The sequence below is a fragment of the Eutrema salsugineum genome, unplaced genomic scaffold (assembly GCF_000478725.1).
Source record: "Eutrema salsugineum unplaced genomic scaffold, Eutsalg1_0 scaffold_8, whole genome shotgun sequence".
NCBI lineage: Eukaryota > Viridiplantae > Streptophyta > Magnoliopsida > Brassicales > Brassicaceae > Eutrema > Eutrema salsugineum.
The window spans coordinates 1,398,016-1,415,448 of NW_006256414.1; the positions used below are offsets into that span (position 1 = coordinate 1,398,016).

A 17,433-nucleotide genomic window follows, 5' to 3' on the forward strand; every position below is an offset into this window, starting at 1 on the left:
ACCAATATGTAAAAATATTTCACAGCTGCGATCAAACTCAATTGTTTTTGTCTGAAATTTTATTTATAAAACGAAGGTGAGCTACATATTTGAAATACATGTTTGAAATTTTAATTAGAGTCATAAATAAATAACACCTGATAAAATTTTAGTTACGTTGACAAACTCTAGCTTCGTGGTTAAGATGAATCGGATTGGAACAAAAATTACTGGTTTAAATCAAACTTGGATTAGATCATATAAACATTTTTTGTCGATACACAAGCCACACAACGATTAGTATAAACAATTAGGTTGCTTGTGCTTAACCATGAGTCGTTGCATGATTAGAATAAATATGTAAAATCTCTCATAGATGCAATCAAACTTATCTTTCTTTGGACTCACTCAAAACGTTAGTTATATTTATTCAATAACGTGGAAAAGCAATTTCTTTAAATAAAATAAAATTTTGATTTGGCTTTTATAAGTAAGTCAAAAAGCTCTCTCACTCTCTATCATGGCGCAACCATCTTTTGCTCGTCTATCTCTCTTGTTCTTTGGCTTTCTCCTTCTCTTCGCCACCTACTCTTGGGTCTTTGGACCCGACTCAGGCTTCTTATCCGGTACCCGGGTCCGGAAAACTCTCGGGTCGGATCCTAAACTCCGCGTTGACCACTCTTCCGATAAGCCTCATCATCCACTTGATCCACTAACGGTGCGTGAAATCGAAAGAGTCCGATCCATCCTCTCGGGTCATGACCCGGATTTCCGTTCCGGGTCGGCCACGATTCACTCCATGGCTCTCGACGAACCGGATAAAGCACGTGTCGTTCGGTGGAAGAAGGGAAACCGGCTTCCGTCGCGAAGAGCTGAGGTCGTCGCTTTGTCTGGTGGTAAAAGCCACGTGATTACGGTGGATCTTGAATCGGGTCGGGTCGTTTCGGATTTGATTAACCCGTCTTCTGGGTATCCGATTCTAACCATGGACGACCTAATCGCGGCTTCGCAGGTAGTATCTGATTTAATAATATTTGGACGTATTTTATATTAGTCAACATGGTTCATATTACCCGGTTTGTTTCGGTTCACTTTCTGACCAATACGGTTAAATGGATTTACATTCGAATTTTTTTTTGGTTTTCTAATTTTTTTTTTTTTTGAATTAAAAGACTAAGAACTGACCGGTTTGGTGTGGTTACAGTTTAGTTTTGGTATCTTGATTTTTTTGTCCTTTAAAAACAAAAATTTAATACACTATGAATTAGCTTGGTATATATCTTTTACTTTTTAGTTTTTGGTTTTCTATGTTACCTTAGAGAAAGAGAAAACCTAATGTACAATTTGATTTATTATGGATATGGTTTTAGCTATGGTTCATTTTTTAATCAAACATTTAGACTAGATTTTAAGACAGTTCTAACCCAAACAAAACCAAGACCGAACCGCGAGATTCCACTCTTCTTAACCGGTTTTGTTAAAAATTTCAATGGCAACGCAAAAATGCAGGTTCACTTTATTTGGACGTATTTTCTATTCGTAAACATGGTTTGCGACAAAAAAAACATGGTTTATATTACCCGGTTTGTTTCGGTTCACTTTCTGGCCAATACGGTCTACCGGGATTTCCATTCAATTTTTTTTTTTTTGCTTTTCTAATTTATTTTTGAAATAGAAGTATAAGAACTGATCGGTTTGGTGTGGTTCTAGTTTAGCTTCTTTTTTTTTTCGGTTTCCTGATCTTTTTGTCTAATAAATTTTTTTTTAACTCTGAATAGGCTTGGTATACTATACTGTATATCTTTTTGTTTTAAAGTTTTTGGTTTTTGGTTTTCTGTTTTTTTTTTTTTAAGAAAAGAAGAAAAAAACTAATGTACAATTGGATTTATTATGGATATGGTTTTAGGCTTTTAGCTATGGTTCACTGTTTAATCAAAAATTTAGACTAAATTTCAGACAGTCACCAACATTTAACCAAAGAAAACCAAGACCAAACCGCGAGATTTCACTCTTCTTAATCGGTTTAATTAAAAAATTTCAATGGCAACGCAAAAATGCAGGTTCCTTTCAAGAGCATAGAATTCAACCGCTCAATCGAAGCGCGTGGGGTTAAATTTTCCGATCTGGTTTGCATAACGCCGTTCGCGGGATGGTTTGGACCGGAGGAAGAAGGACGTCGAATCATAAGAGTGCAATGTTACACGTCAAAAGACACTCCAAACTATTTCATGAGACCCCTTGAAGGTCTTTATGCAATGGTCGATATGAACAAACTAGAGGTTATCAAGGTCGTTGATAAAGGCCCGGTTCCGATTCCTAAAGCCGCTGGTACAGAATACCGGTATAGTGTTCTTAATAAACCGGTGCATATGGATCCAATCAACCCGATTTCGATGGAGCAGCCGGGTGGTCCGAGTTTTCGGGTCGAAGGTGGACATTTGGTTAAGTGGGCTAATTGGGTTTTTCATGTTAAAGCGGACCAACGAGCCGGTATGATCATCTCTCAGGCCACGGTTCGTGACTCCGAGACAGGTATATAATGATTAATAATATAATTCAGATTTTTTTTCTCAAACCACACCATAATTTAATTAGATGCACAATGAAAAAATTATAAATAAATACAACAAAAGAACACATAAAATATGACTACAAAATCTACGCTAACAAAGAAAATAAAATAAAATAAAATATACTGTCCTTTATCATAATAAGTATTCAAGGTGAAATGATTAACTTCAATTTTTTTTTGGAACAAATTTTCGTTCAGCCAAGCCGTTCCAAATATCAACATGTTTCTGTTGATTTTTGTTTTTTTTTAAATATCTATTATTGTGGTCTTTGAGGGAAAATTGTATACGAATATATATAATTTTCTTATTCATTCGACAACTCGACAAGAAATCACATTTGCAATAACTATTTACTAAACATTAGAAAAGAGTTGGTCCCTAATGTTAAGTCATTATCATGCACTGGCCAAACTATATATAGTCATGAAACTTTTAAAAGAGAAACCACACACTTGATGTTTTTGTTAACGTGGAGAGAGCAGGTGAACCAAGAAGTGTGATGTACAAAGGATTCCCATCGGAGTTGTTCGTACCATACATGGACCCTGAGGAATTATGGTACTACAAAACTTATATGGATGCAGGAGAGCTCGGTTTAGGCCCTCCCGCAATGCCGCTTGTGCCTCTCAACGATTGCCCTCGCAATGCTTACTATATAGATGGCATTTTCGCCTCGCCGGATGGTAAAGCCATCGTACAACCTAACATGATATGCTTGTTTGAACGCTACGCAGGCGATGTTAGCTGGCGACATTCTGAAATTCTTATCCCCAACGTCGATGTATGTCCATTATTTTTTCTTGTAATCATACTCAAATATTTGGCACTAATTAAAGGTGTTAAAACCCATGTTTAGGTTTAGTATTTTTGAGTTTACAGTTTAGGCTTGGTTTTTAATGCATTATAGTTTTTGGTTTTCTAGGAAAACTTTGGTTTCAAATAGGGAAAATTTTTGGATAGAAAAGTATATTGTATAATCATATCAACGTCGATGTCAGTCCCTTTTGTTTTTATAATCATACTCAAATATTAGGAATTAAAAAAAAAAATTAGGAATTAAAAGTATTAAAATCCATGTTTAAATTTAGGTTTCAGTTTTAAGAAAGTAGCTACCAGCCTACCAAACTGAATATAGTATAGACAGGTTTAGTATGTTTGAGTTTACAGTTTGAGCTTGGTTTCTAAACAAATTAGGTTTTAGTTCTGAAAAGTTTTGGATAAAAGTAAAAATAATGTATAACCATACGAAGGCTTCACTTGGTTGTCGGTTCCGGTTCTGGTTTGGTTCGGATCAATTTTATTTTTTCGGAAACATCCCTAATGTCACGATCTTTGCTTTTTCTTTGAACGAGAACTGATTCCTATATTGACCATTTTACAGATAAAAGAGGCAAGGCCAAAAGTTACATTGGTAGCTCGAATGGCAACTTCGGTTGGAAATTACGACTATATTGTTGATTGGGAATTTCAGACCGATGGTTTGATTCGCGTTACGGTAAATAAACATGGTTTTTAATTTTTATTTTTGTGTATGATTATATTTGTTCTTAAGTTTCCTTATATAGTTATAAATGTTATTGATAGGTTGCGGCTTCAGGGATGTTGATGGTGAAAGGAACACCTTACGAGAATGTAGATGACTTAGGTGATAAAGAGGATGATTCTGGACCGTTGATCTCTGAGAATGTTATTGGAGTTGTTCATGATCATTTCATAACGTTTCATCTAGACATGGACATTGATGGACATACGAACAATTCTTTGGTTAAGTTCCATCTAGAGAAGCAGAGAATTCCAACGGGAAAATCGCCAAGGAAGAGTTACTTGAAGGTTAAGAAATATGTTGCCAAGACTGAGAAAGATGCACAGATCAAATTGAACCTCTATGATCCATATGAATTTCATATTGTGAACCCGAACCGAAAGTCTCGGATAGGAAACCCGGCCGGTTACAAGATCGTACCAGGTGGTAATGCGGCGAGTTTACTTGATCACGATGATCCTCCTCAAATTCGAGGTGCATTCACCAATAATCAGGTACTCTATTTTAAGCTTTTCTTTTAAGATCATAAATATTTCATAATCCGTTGAAAAAGAAACTTAAAAGCTTCAATGTAAAAAGCAAAACCAAATCACCCCTCAAAAAATGCGGTTTTAATTTTAATTAGTTGAAATTTCGGTTTAGTACTCAATGTGTCCAAATCTTTGGTTTGATTAATTCAATTGGTTTTCTCGGTACAGATATGGGTAACTCAGTATAACCGGTCAGAACAGTTTGCCGGAGGAGTTTTAGTTTACCAGAGCCACGGTGATGACACATTACAAGTTTGGTCAGACCGGTACGAGACCAATTATTGCAGCATACCAATTGAGTCATACCGTTTCTGGTTTAAAAAATTTCTCAACTCTTTTTGTTTTTTGTGGTGAAACAGGGACCGTTCGATCGAAAACAAGGACATAGTGTTGTGGTACACGCTAGGGTTCCATCACGTACCTTGCCAAGAAGATTATCCGGTTATGCCAACCGTCGCGGCTAGTTTTGAACTTAAACCGGCCAATTTCTTTGAAACCAATCCGATTCTTGGGGTTGCGCCCTTCTTAGAAAAGGACTTACCAGTCTGTAGACCATTTGCTTCATCTTGATCGGTTCTGTCTCGTATAGAATTTACATCAGATCAAATGTCCGGTTTAGCTACGGGCTGTTGAAGTTTGTTTACCGTTTTGTAATAAAACCACAACGTCCAAACAAATAATTCTTAGAGAAAATCCATATGTCACAAAATCTGGAAGACAACCCTTGCTTACCATCAAAGGAAACATATGCTTGTAAGTAGTAGTATCAGGATCTATGGACCTACTGATCATTTTCCTTGTATAAACATTTGTGGCGGCGTAAGTTTGATTATATTTTCTTTTGAAGCTAGCTGCTGACTTTTGAGTCTATAAAAGATTTTTTTTTGTTTTGTTTATTTAGGCAGTCCTGAAGTAGAGGAGAATAGAGTTGTTACAATATAGTGTTTGTCTCGTACTGGTTCTTTGAGAGTTGAGTTTTTAACAAATTAAAGCACCACCAAGAAGTAAATTTTTTCACTAATTTGTGTTGGAGGTGGGTTTAGCATCCCTATTTAGCCCAACAGGCCCATCAAAATCCACCAGCATTACAATTTTGGCTCATTAGCAAGGCCCACAAAATCAACTCACCGTCATCACGTCACCTATTCGCTCACTATAAATAGAAGAGAAAAGGAGACCAAGAAAGGGGATCTCAAAAGGGAGAAGAGAAATAGTTCGCCAAGGGATGAGAACACCCACCTCGCCAATATCACCATCACCTCGCCAAAATCACCACCACCTCGCCAAATTCACTATCACCTCGCCAAAATCACCATCACCTCGCCAAAATCACTCCCACCTCGCTAAATTTGCCATCACCTCGCCAAATTATCTGCCACCTCGTCAAACTGACCTCACCTCATCACCTCGTCAAACTGACCTCACCTCATCACCTCGTCAAGCTGATCTCACCTCGTCACCTCATCAAGCTCACCTCACTTTGTCACCTCGTCAAGCTGATCTCACTTTGTCACCTCGTCAAGCTCACCTCACCTCGTCACCTCGCCAAACTCACCTCACCTCGCCACCTCGTCAAACTCACCTCGCCACCTCGTCAAACTCACCTCGCCATCTCGTCAAACTCACCTCACCATGTCTTAAACTTTGTTCTTATTTTGTTGTCGATCTAAGCTTAATTTAACAGAAAATCTCCGAACTCTCCAACATAAGTTGACTTGTTTGACCCGTGCGAATCCACGTTCAACAAATGGCGCGCCAGGTAGGGGGGGGCAAGAAGATTTTCTACACCCCAAAGCAGCTCGGCAATGTTAAGAACCCAGCTGACCTCGCCAAAGGAAACCATGCATAGTTGAGCTAACCTCGTAGCTCATCGACATCAAACAAAGGAACTCACTTATAAACAAGATAAGTGTTGAGCTAGTTTCATTTTTTACTCTCTTTTCTTAAAGCCGAGCTCATCTCGCCAGTTCGTAGTTACAACGTAACTCGCTGAAATACCTCGACATCATTGACATCGACATCCTAGCTAGATGCGCGATCCGTAAGAAACGCATTCCCAATAGTGCAATTTCTTATAAGTCCTAAGGAACAAAAACCTTATGACTATACGAAAGTAAGCCGGGTCCAGTCCCGCATAATCTCTTAGATCGCACGAGTAAAAAAAACGCCGAACACATCTTCGCTACTCGGATACGATCTAAGAAGCTAACAGGTGGACCGAGCTAATATTCGCACCTACAGCATACTAAACCGAGTCCTTACTCGTAAACAAAATAGGATAAGCCGAGGTCTTACCTCGCACCTACAGATCTAATAAGCCGAGTTCCCACTTCACATTTATTTCAGTCTGTATCTATATGTTCGATTAACCAAGTTCAAACTCGCATTATATTACTCGTTAATCTTGCAGCTATATAGCTCGTTGACCTCGCAGCTTTGCGGCTCCTCGTCTATACGACCTCGCAGCTCGTCAACCTCGCAGCTTGTCGACCTTGCAGCTCGTCGACCTCGCAGTTCATCGACCACACAGATTTGCGGTTCCTCGTCTATTCGACTTTGAGCTCTTCAACCTCGCAGCTCGTCTATCTTGCAGCTCGTCAACCTCGTAGTTTCTCGATCTTGCAGCTCATCAACTTCGCAGCTCGTCGACCTCGCAGCTCGTCGACCTCGCAGCTCGTCGACCTCGCAGCTCGTCGACCTCGCAGCTCGTCGACCTCGCAGCTCGTCGACCTCGCAGCTCGTCGACCTCGCAGCTCGTCGACCTCGCAGCTCGTCGACCTCACAGCTTGTCGACCTCGCAGTTCTTCGCATATCTTGCAGTTCGCCGAACTCGAGCAACTCTCTTTCAACAAACTGGGGGGGGGGGAGGGTTTAGCATCCCCTATTTAGCCCAACAGGCCCATCAAAATCCACCAGCATTACAATTTTGGCCCATTAGCAAGGTCCACAAAATCAACCCACCGTCATCACGTCACCTACTCGCTCACTATAAATAGAAGAGAAGAGGAGACCAAAAAAGGAGATCTCGGAAGGGAGAAGAGAAATAGCTCGCCAAGGGATGAGAACACCCACCTCGCCAAAATCACCATCACCTCGCCAAAATCACCATCACCTCGCCAAATTCACCATCACCTCGCCAAAATCACTATTACCTCGCCAAAATAACTCCCACCTCGCTAAATTCGCCATCACCTCGCCAAATTATCTGCCACCTCGTCAAACTGACCTCACCTCATCACCTCGTCAAACTGACCTCACCTCATCACCTCGTCAAGCTGATCTCACCTCGTCACCTCATCAAGCTCACCTCACTTTGTCACCTCGTCAAGCTGATCTCACTTTGTCACCTCGTCAAGTTCACCTCACCTCGTCATCTCGCCAAATTCACCTCACCTCGCCACCTCGTCAAACTCACCTCGCCACCTCGTCAAACTCACCTCACCATGTCTTAAACTTTGTTCTTATTTCATTGTCGACCTAAGCTTAATTTAACAGAAAATCTCCAAACTCTCTAACATAAGTTGACTTGTTTAACCCGTGCGAATCCACGTTCAACAATTTGGACTCCCCATTACAATTTAGTTTAATTTAGTATAGTTTTGTTACTAGCCATTAGAATTTGGCCATTAAAGATGCAGAACAAACCCATTTTTCTATTGTTAGTATAATTGCATTTCTCATGATTGCTTTCAGCGTGTCATTTTCGGTTCAAACCCAATTTGGGGGAACCATCCCAATATATCAATTTGGCTGGTTTGTCTGTTAGAGTATTTCCGTTACTATGATTCGGTTACTAATTATGTCGGCATTTGGCAAACGAAAATCGAGTTTCGAGACCATACAATATGTACTAGTACACGAAGTGTTGTAACGTAAATGAATAAACTTATTCCTAAAAATGTTGCTTCGAAATTTGAATATATGAACGTAACGTATATGGAATCTAGTTATTCCTAAGACAGGTGGTGTCGTAATATAAATGAATATACTATAGTAGTATAGTTGCTTTATAGGGACTTCTAGGCTAGTTTGAATCGACAATATTTTCCAAAATGTTATAGACTAGTTTGAATTTAAATTTCTATAGGAATATTTGAGATCTTTTTGGAGGGAAAGTTTCTTCTAATGCTCACCACAAATGTGTTTATTCATCATGAAGCTCACACACAATGTCGACCAAATACACAAAAATCTATCTCTACATATAATTACTAAAACAGCAACATAAATAACTTGATTCACCTCACAGATGCCTTGAAGAGAAGAGAGTTGATCTACCATTCCTTTGCTCTTGTAGAATACAAACTGTTTTAAGAAAGCATCTTCAGAAAGCTTTTGTCTAATCTCCCATCATGCAGCATATTAGTGACCATGCTTATTGTTGAAGCATCTCCACAGAACTTGCAGCTCCTCATTTCTTTAATAAGCTCAGCTGATGTTACTTCGTCACCATCTCTAAGATATGCCCTAATCAGCGTATTGTAGGTACCGCTATCTGGGATAGGCCCATCTTCTTTCATTTTCTTGAACAAGGCATCTGCTTCCTGCTTTAAACCTTTCCTACAAAATCCTGAGATCATTGTATTGTAGGTTACAACATCAGGCTTCACACCTTTAAGGTTGAGGTTGCAAAACAAATCCCAAGCATCTTCCACCTTACCAGCCTTGCACATTCCTTCAATGATGATACTATATGTAACAATACTAAGTTTGATTCCACTCTTCTGCATATCCTGAAATATGATCAATGCTTTCTCTAGTTTCTCGTTGTTACAAAGCCCATGTAGCAAATTGCTGTATGTCACAATATCACGAGGCACACCACCCAAAACCATATGTTTGAATATTTCTTGGGCATTATCACAATCGCCAGCTTGGAAATACCCTTGGATAAGAGTGTTGTATGTGATTGTGTCACCAACAATTCCTCTTAGAGACATCTCCCTGAAGAGTTCCATACCATCTTCTACTCTCTTAGACTTGCATAATCCATTTATAAGAGTATTACAAGTCACTATATCTGGGAAACAACCCTTGCTAACCATGAACTCAAACATACGTTTGGCCTCATCTAGACGATCGTGCATAGAAAACCCGTTGATCAATGAATTGTAAGTGATGGTATTAGGAGTTACAGACCTTCTGATCATCTCCTCGTACAATTCCTCAGCTTCCAAAAGCTTTCCCTCTTTCACAAACGCATCAATCAATGCATTGAAGCTGACTACATCAGGGTTCAATTTCCTTTCAATCATATCACTGAGTAGTCGAGAGGCATCACTCCATCTTCCGTAATTACAAAAGCAGCTTATCAAGGAATTGTAGGTATAAACATTTGGCTTAACTCCTTTGTTCTCCATTTCATTGAATAGGTTGAGTGCGTCATTCACATCTCTGTATTTGCAAAGACCATTGATGACTGTGTTGTAGATCACAATATTTGGCTCAATTTTCCCTGCTTCCATCTTCTTGAGCAGATTTAAAGCCAAATCCATATCGCCTCTCTTACATATCCCATTTATCACCACACCATAAGTAACTAGACTCGGTTGACATCCTTTCTCAACCATTCGATCAACTAAATCCACAGCTTCGCAAGCTTTGTTGTTGAGAAAAAGCCCATGAATCAGAGTTGTAAATGTGACGGTGTCAGGTTTGAATCCCAATTCCACCATCTGATCAAGCAGTGATATTGCATCCGAAATCTTATTCCCGTGACAGTATCCATTGAGAAGCGAATTAAACGTGACAATGCTAGGCTCAAACCCGAGTTTCATCATCTTCCCAAGAATTGCTAAAGCAAAAGGGAGCTCAGAGGTGCGGCAAAAACAACCTATGAAAATACTGTAAGTAAAGAGATCATGTCGAATCCCCAACTTGTGCATCTCCTCTCCCATGGAGATGACGACATCAAACTTCTTCATCTTCGCAATAACACTCAACAATTTACTGAAGTCGACAATCGAAGGAAAAGGACGAGACTTTATCATCTCACCGAACAACCTAATTGCATCGTCTAACTTAATATCTTGCAGAAACCCACCTCTAATCTTTTCTCTGTAATCACAACTAGCACCAGAGAAAGCTCGACTCCAGCAACAGAAAATCAACGACGGAGGAGCAGTGACGAGATTACCTTGGCCGTGAACATATCTCTTCGCCGTCGAGGCAATCGCAAAAGATCTCCGCATCGGAAAAGAGCTGATTTGGTTCCTTTCTCTGTCCAAGTTTTAAGAATCCTCCTCACTTTGACGCTTTGACCAGTCTGTCTGTCAAAACCTAAACGGAGCAGAGGCCAGAGAGTGTGAGACAGAGACTAACTCGGTTCAGTAATTATTATCCAACCGGAAACCGGACTACATATTCTGATTGAAAATTGCGAAGATCTCAACCCGGTTCCAAAAATAAACCAAGAAAAGATTGGGAACTTATACAAATTAAACTCACCGCGCAATTTTCCTTTTCCCAAAAAGTCACAAATATAAGAAATCGAAATTATACGTGTGGGATGTAAAGGCCAAAAAAGGTGATAAATGTGTAGAAAAACTTCAATAAATCTCTCTTCTGAAGACCCGGTTTGAGTATACCGATTTAATTATCTCTCACTTGAACTTCTTACCAAGATGTGGCAAGTCTGAGTATATAAATAAGGAGCAAATATCCCGTAAAGCTCAACACAGCACAACAAACCAAACACTTTGGGTATAGACAAAGCTAGTTCCAGGATTATGTTTCTAAACAACGGCCGTATAAACTCTCCGGGTTATACTCAAATGTGTCCAAATGTTTAGTTTAAATCAATGCAATTAGTTTTATCGGTACAGTTATGGGTAACTCAGTATAACCGATCAAAACAATTTGCCGGAGGAGTCCTAGTTTACCAGAGCCACGGCGATGACACATTACAATTTAAAAGTTTGGTCAAACCGGTACGAAACCAATTAATGCAGCATACCAATTAAGTCATACCGATTCTAGGTACGTAAAAGGTTTTTGGTTTAAAACATTTCTCTACTCTATTTTGTCGTGGTGACACAGGGATCGTTCGATCGAAAACAAGGTCCAAGGACATAGTGTTGTGGTACACGCTAGTGTTCCAACACGTACCTTGCCAAGAAGATTATCCGGTTATGCCAACCGTCGCAGCTAGCTTTGAACTTAAACCGGCTAATTTTTTTGAATTCAATCCGATTCTTGGGTCGCGCCTTTCTTAGAAAAGGACTTACCAGTCTGTAGACCATTTGCTTCATCTTGATCTGTTCTGTTTCGTATAGAATTTACATCAGATCAAATGTCCGGTTTAGCCATGGGCTGTTGAAGTTTGTTTACCGTTTTGTAATAAAACCACAACGTCCAAACAAATAATTCTTAGAGAAAATCCATATAATAGAACTGTTGGTTGTTTGATCAAAAGAAAAGAAACTTATTAGGGAACTGTAGGTATAAACATTTGGTTTGATTCCTATGTTCTCCATTTCATTGAATAAGTTGAGTACATCATTGACATGTCTGTATTTGCAAAGACCATTAATGACTCAGGTCTAATTTTTCGAACCGGTTTGAAACACTCAGGTCTAAATAAACCGGACAAATTTTTCCTTACCAACAAGACGAAGCATTTCAACTTCCACATGAACGGAATAACCAAATGCTGAATTTCCTTCCGTTTGCGTTTTCCTTTTACATTTATATTTAACATATCATTTTTAAAAAAATGTTATGATTAATGGCTAATGCTTACCTCAAGGTCACGTATCTTCCACTAGATGGATTTGCTGACTTTAACAAATTGAGCGCCAAGCTAATCTTAGGTGATGATTTTCACTTTTATTTTCTCTCTCTTTTTTTTTTCTTTCCAATGTTCAATCCGTGCTTTGATTAAATTTTCTTTTGAAGCTAGCTGCTGAATTGTGTCTATACAGATTATTTTTTTTTTGTTTATCTAGACAGTCCTGAAGTGGAGGAGAATAGAGTTGTTACAATACAGTGTTAATTTGTCTTGTACTGTTTCTTTGAGAGTTGAGTTTTTAACAAATTAAAGCATCACCAAGAAGTAAATACATATATATATATATATATATATATATATTTCTCACTAATTTATACTCCCATTACAATTTAGTTTTATTTAGTATAGTTTTTTTTTGTTGATGGCCATTAGAAGTTGGTAAATGAAACCCTTCACATTTTAGAAAGATGCAGATCAACGAACCCAGTTTTCCATTGTTAATAATTGCATTTCTCATGTGCTTTCAGCGTGTCATTTTCTGTTCAAACCCAATTTGGAGGAACCATATTAATTTGGCTGGTTTGTCTATGTAGAAGTATTTCCGTTACTATGATTCGTTTGATAATTATGTACTCCACAAGTGTTGTAACGTAAATGAAGGTACTTATTCCTAAAAAAGTTGCTTCGAAATTTGTAATATATGAACGTAACGTAAATGGAATCTAGTTCTCCTAAGACAGGTGGCGTCGTAACGTAAATGAATATACTATACTTGCTTAGAAATTTACAATATATGAACGTATCTCGTAATTTATAATTTATAAGACAGATTCTCAGTTTAGGATACGTTCATAACGAAAACAAATAAGCTTCTCGGTTTTGGTTTTTGTAAGACAGTTTCGACAGCAAAGTAGCTGTTTAATTTTACATATTTAATAAACTAAATACATATGCCTAATTAACGAAAAAATAATAAGGCCGTCTAATTTCACAATTTTTTTTTTTTTAATTTACAATATGGGCATTAGACATGCCTTTCCCGAACAACATGAAGCATGATGACTCTGAACGGTATACCTATATTCAAATTAAAAATGACCATATCAGCTTTAAAAAACATTATCATCATATAAAGACAACCTTCTATTTAAGAATTAAATATTTTAGCTGTTCACCTAATTATGCTTTGACTTCATAGAACACCCCTTTAAGTAACTGCTCGAAGTTGGTTTTCCTTCTTTAAGTTTTTTTTTTTCACTCACTTCAACTGAATCAAACGTCTTTTTTTATAATCATGAATTCTTTCTTTTCAAGCGTTCTTCCTCCTCCTGAAGATCCCGTTCTCAGTGTATCTAACCTTTACTCTAAGGCTCTACATATCGATCTTACTTATGTTGCATGTTTAAATCCATTTCACCAAAATTATATATCTGTAATCTGATTCTATTAGTATATAAGCTGTGTTTTATTTTAACGTTTTATTGTATGCACAAACAGGTATATTTTGCTAGTAGAGATGATCCTAGCCCGGTTAAGTTGAATTTGAGCGGCGGTTCCTATCGAACTGAGGTAATTTTGGTTGCATGGATCTTCACAATCTCTATAGATTAAAGTTAATTAGCCATTTTACAAGCTCATGTTTTGATTATATTAGTTTTCTCTTGTGTTATTTTTTTTGTTCTTATAAAGGAAGGAAAACCTCTGGTTCTCGAGGTGGTGAGAAAAGCAGAGCAGCAGTTAGCGAATGATATGTAAGCTCAAAAGTTTTTGTTATAGATGAAAGCTCGATTGTTTCACTCACATGCAATTTCTTCATTTGCAATTTTGCGTCAGTATATGAAAAAGGCATACTTTTTTTTGTTTAGTTAAATAGAGTTGGATAATTTTATAAGTTGAAATAATTATTATATTTATAGTGTTTTGTAAATTTTTTAAAGAATATTCAGGAAATAATTATTATTTTTTATTTGTACAGACTTTAAAAATCTAATATATAGACTTTTGAAAGTAGTTTTTTTTATGAATGAACTTGTAGAAAAACTATATCGCAATAACACTAGATTTTAATAGATTTACATAATCATTTATAACAAAACTTTTCGAATAAAATGAAATTTGAGTGAAATTATAATTACATCAAACCAAATAACATATGCATCTATTAAGAATATAAGAAATCATAAAATAGTAGTTCTGAAGTCTTCAAAAATCAACACAAATGCAAACACAAATATAGTAACTAGCACTAAGAAAATACAGTAAATGTGAACACGAATGCACACAAACTAGAAGGTGGTTTTCTTTTTTTTGACATTTCACAAACTAGAAGTTTTTTTTTTTTGAATAAAATGTTAAATTATATTCAAAAGAAAAAACAACGTTTTACAATCTTATTTTTTACATTTTTGAAGAAAAAACAAGATTTTAAGTCTTAAGTCTTATCTTGAAGAAAACCAAACTTCCAAACCATCTGCATACTTCATTACTCCATTACTGCGGATAGAACAAAGCTTGATTGCGGACGTGTTTGTCAATCATCTTGACCAGTCGGAGAACTGTTGAATAAGTAATTTCCTCCTTTTTTATTTGTTCCCTTGGTTGTTAATTATTAGCCTTATGATTTTTCTCTTACCTCAAGGTCTCGGAATAAGGAATATCTTCCACTTGATGGACTTGCTGATTTTAACAATCTGAGCGCCAAACTCATCTTAGGTGCTGATAGGTAAACAATGATCACTTCTATTAAGGTTTGATTAAATTTTCGTTTGTAGCTAGATGCTGAATTTTAGGTCTCTAAAGATTATTTTTGTTTTTGCGCAGTCCTGCATTGGAGGAGGATAGAGTTGTTACAATCCAGTGTTTGTCTGGTACTGGTTCTCTGAGAGTTGGAGCCGAGTTTTTAGCAAAACACCACCAAGAAGTAAGTTATTTGTTTATCTATTTGGTTCTGCTTTTACCTAAAATTACCAAAAAAAAAAAAACAATCTATTTAGTTTTGTTCATGTGATGACATGTAGAGGTTTGTATTAGTGTTTTCGTTGCGTCACCACCTCAGATTTAGACCCACATATATAACACATGTTGTCGGAAAAAGAAACTCGTAACATCTCAGAAAGATGCCAACCGTATCATATCCTATACGGCAGTTCTAAAATATACTCACAAAACTGATGACTAATTTTTAGTCTCATAAAAAAATATGCTATTTACGTACCAACATATTTGTGAGGGAAGTTTGTATAGGATTATTGTAATATAGAGTTCTCTTTTTGATTTTTTTTTTTCTGCAGGGTTGGGTTTTAAAACTTTCATTAAAAGCTCACATAATTCATTTTGAAAGATTAGGTTTTTTTTCTTTCAACTTTGTTTTTGACAGAGTTCCTTTTAACTGATAATTGCATTTCTCATGATTGCTTTCAGCGTGTCATTTTCGTTTCAAACCCAACTTGGGGGAACCATCCCCTAATTTTCAATTTGGCGGGTTTGTCTGTAGAAGTTTACCGTTACTATGATCCAAAAACCCGAGGACTCGACTTCAAAGGTTGATTTTTATAATGTTGTCCATTAACTCTCTATTACCTTCCTCATTGTTTATCTTATTTTTGTTTGTTTCCATCCTGATTACTGTTTGTTTCATTGGTCCACGGACCAAGATGGAAGCAAACAAAGCTAAGATAAAACATGATATGATGTTAAGTATACAAGAGTAAGTGAAGTATTGATTTCAAAACAGGCATGCTCGAAGATCTTAGCGCTGCACCTTCTGGTGCCATAGTGGTATTGCAAGCTTGTGCGCATAATCCCACAGGAGTGGACCCAACATTGGATCAATGGGAACAGATTCGAAAATTAGTGAGATCTAAAAGCTTGTTACCATTCTTTGATAATGCATATCAGGCAAGTCATAAAATTTTATCTTTTTCTTTCCTTTGATCATTTTTTTTATTTTTAGTGCTAGTTGTAATATACATTTTCATCTTGTTCCTTAAATTAACTTTCAGGGTTTTGCTAGTGGTAGCCTTGACATTGATGCAAAAGCGGTTCGTATGTTTGTTGCTGATGGAGGTGAATGTTTTATAGCTCAAAGTTTTTCCAAAAACATGGGTCTTTATGGGGAGCGTATTGGCGCTCTAACTATTGTAAGCAACCAAAATTTCTCACTTTCACATGCAAACTTAAATCTTGGGGTGCACTTATGATAATAAAGCATATTTTAAAGTGCATAAATAAAATTTGTGTGTCTAATGTGAAGGTATGCACCTCAAAAGATGTGGCTAGGAATGTTCACAGCCAAGTGTTACTTGTTGTGAGACCAATGTATCTTAGCCCACCTATTCATGGAGCATCAATTGTTACCACAATTCTTAAAAACAGGTAATTGTTCTTGTGTTTAAATGCTTCATTGTAACAAATGGGATTTTGATTATTCTCAAAGTTTCTTTCGTTGTATACATCTTTGGCAGTGATATGTACAAGGACTGGACCATTGAGCTGAAAGGAATGGTTAGCCGCATAGTTAGCATGCGCCAACAGTTATATGAAGCTTTACAAGCTAGAGGTTTGATTTCATATTTTATTTTCTTTAAATTTTATTTTTTGTTAATATTGAATCATTCATAATTTCTGATTGTGTACCATGTTATTCTTGCAGGCACACCAGGTGATTGGAGTAACATTATCAAACAGATTGGGATGTTTTCTTTTACCGGATTGAATGAGAAGCAAATTCGCTTCATTGCCAAAGAGTATCACATTTACATGACCTATGATGGGTGAGGGAAAATTATTTCACTTTTCTTTAAATGTTTTAGTTAATTGTCTCGTTTTCATGATTAAAAAACTTAGTTTCAAAGTGAAGATTGTGTATTATATTGCAGGAGGATAAGTATGGCAGGTCTAAGTTCAAAGACAGTGCTAATTCAACTCGCTGATGCTATACATGCTGCAATTACCCAAATCGCCTAAATCTTGCGATTTGGTTCTTTGTTTGTTTTATGAGATCATTGAAAAAAAAAAAAAATTAAACCTCCTTGAGGACATGTTAAGATTACATTTCAAAAAGATTCAGGGGAATGTTCT

The 17,433-nt window shown here is 37.1% G+C and overlaps 3 protein-coding genes across 3 annotated transcripts; 2 read left to right on the forward strand and 1 right to left on the reverse strand.

Moving 5' to 3' along the window:
• Nucleotides 1-499: 499 nt before the first annotated feature.
• LOC18010301 (primary amine oxidase) lies at nt 500-5,324 on the forward strand. Its single transcript, XM_006391756.2, has 7 exons — nt 500-991; nt 2,040-2,511; nt 3,035-3,333; nt 3,934-4,047; nt 4,137-4,589; nt 4,794-4,891; nt 4,985-5,324. Exons 1-7 carry the CDS (start codon nt 500-502, stop codon nt 5,193-5,195), a joined length of 2,139 nt encoding a protein of 712 aa, XP_006391818.1. The 3' UTR covers nt 5,196-5,324.
• A 3,434-nt stretch (nt 5,325-8,758) lies between these two features.
• Nucleotides 8,759-10,859, reverse strand: LOC18010104 (pentatricopeptide repeat-containing protein At1g63330). Its single transcript, XM_006391757.2, has one exon. The coding sequence runs from the start codon at nt 10,814-10,816 to the stop codon at nt 8,936-8,938; it is 1,881 nt and encodes a 626-aa protein (XP_006391819.1). The 5' UTR covers nt 10,817-10,859; the 3' UTR covers nt 8,759-8,935.
• A 2,722-nt stretch (nt 10,860-13,581) lies between these two features.
• On the forward strand, nt 13,582-17,402 carry LOC18010280 (aspartate aminotransferase, cytoplasmic isozyme 2). Its single transcript, XM_006391758.2, has 12 exons — nt 13,582-13,702; nt 13,852-13,923; nt 14,044-14,105; nt 14,993-15,076; nt 15,175-15,274; nt 15,775-15,895; nt 16,088-16,251; nt 16,356-16,493; nt 16,607-16,728; nt 16,818-16,912; nt 17,006-17,126; nt 17,232-17,402. The coding sequence occupies exons 1-12, from the start codon at nt 13,649-13,651 to the stop codon at nt 17,317-17,319; spliced, it is 1,221 nt and encodes a 406-aa protein (XP_006391820.1). The 5' UTR covers nt 13,582-13,648; the 3' UTR covers nt 17,320-17,402.
• Nucleotides 17,403-17,433: the final 31 nt, after the last annotated feature.

Excerpts from the sequence above, each read along its gene's own strand:
- LOC18010301 (XM_006391756.2), top strand. The coding sequence starts at position 500 with ATGGCGCAACCATCTTTTGCTCGTCTATCTCTCTTGTTCTTTGGCTTT. Across the intron at positions 2,512-3,034 it reads GGTTCGTGACTCCGAGACAG|GTGAACCAAGAAGTGTGATG; the intron begins GTATATAATGAT and ends TGGAGAGAGCAG. Across the intron at positions 4,590-4,793 it reads GTGCATTCACCAATAATCAG|ATATGGGTAACTCAGTATAA; the intron begins GTACTCTATTTT and ends TTCTCGGTACAG.
- LOC18010104 (XM_006391757.2), bottom strand. The coding sequence starts at position 10,816 with ATGCGGAGATCTTTTGCGATTGCCTCGACGGCGAAGAGATATGTTCAC.
- LOC18010280 (XM_006391758.2), top strand. The coding sequence starts at position 13,649 with ATGAATTCTTTCTTTTCAAGCGTTCTTCCTCCTCCTGAAGATCCCGTT. Across the intron at positions 14,106-14,992 it reads CAGCAGTTAGCGAATGATAT|GTCTCGGAATAAGGAATATC; the intron begins GTAAGCTCAAAA and ends TCTTACCTCAAG. Across the intron at positions 16,494-16,606 it reads GTATTGGCGCTCTAACTATT|GTATGCACCTCAAAAGATGT; the intron begins GTAAGCAACCAA and ends TCTAATGTGAAG.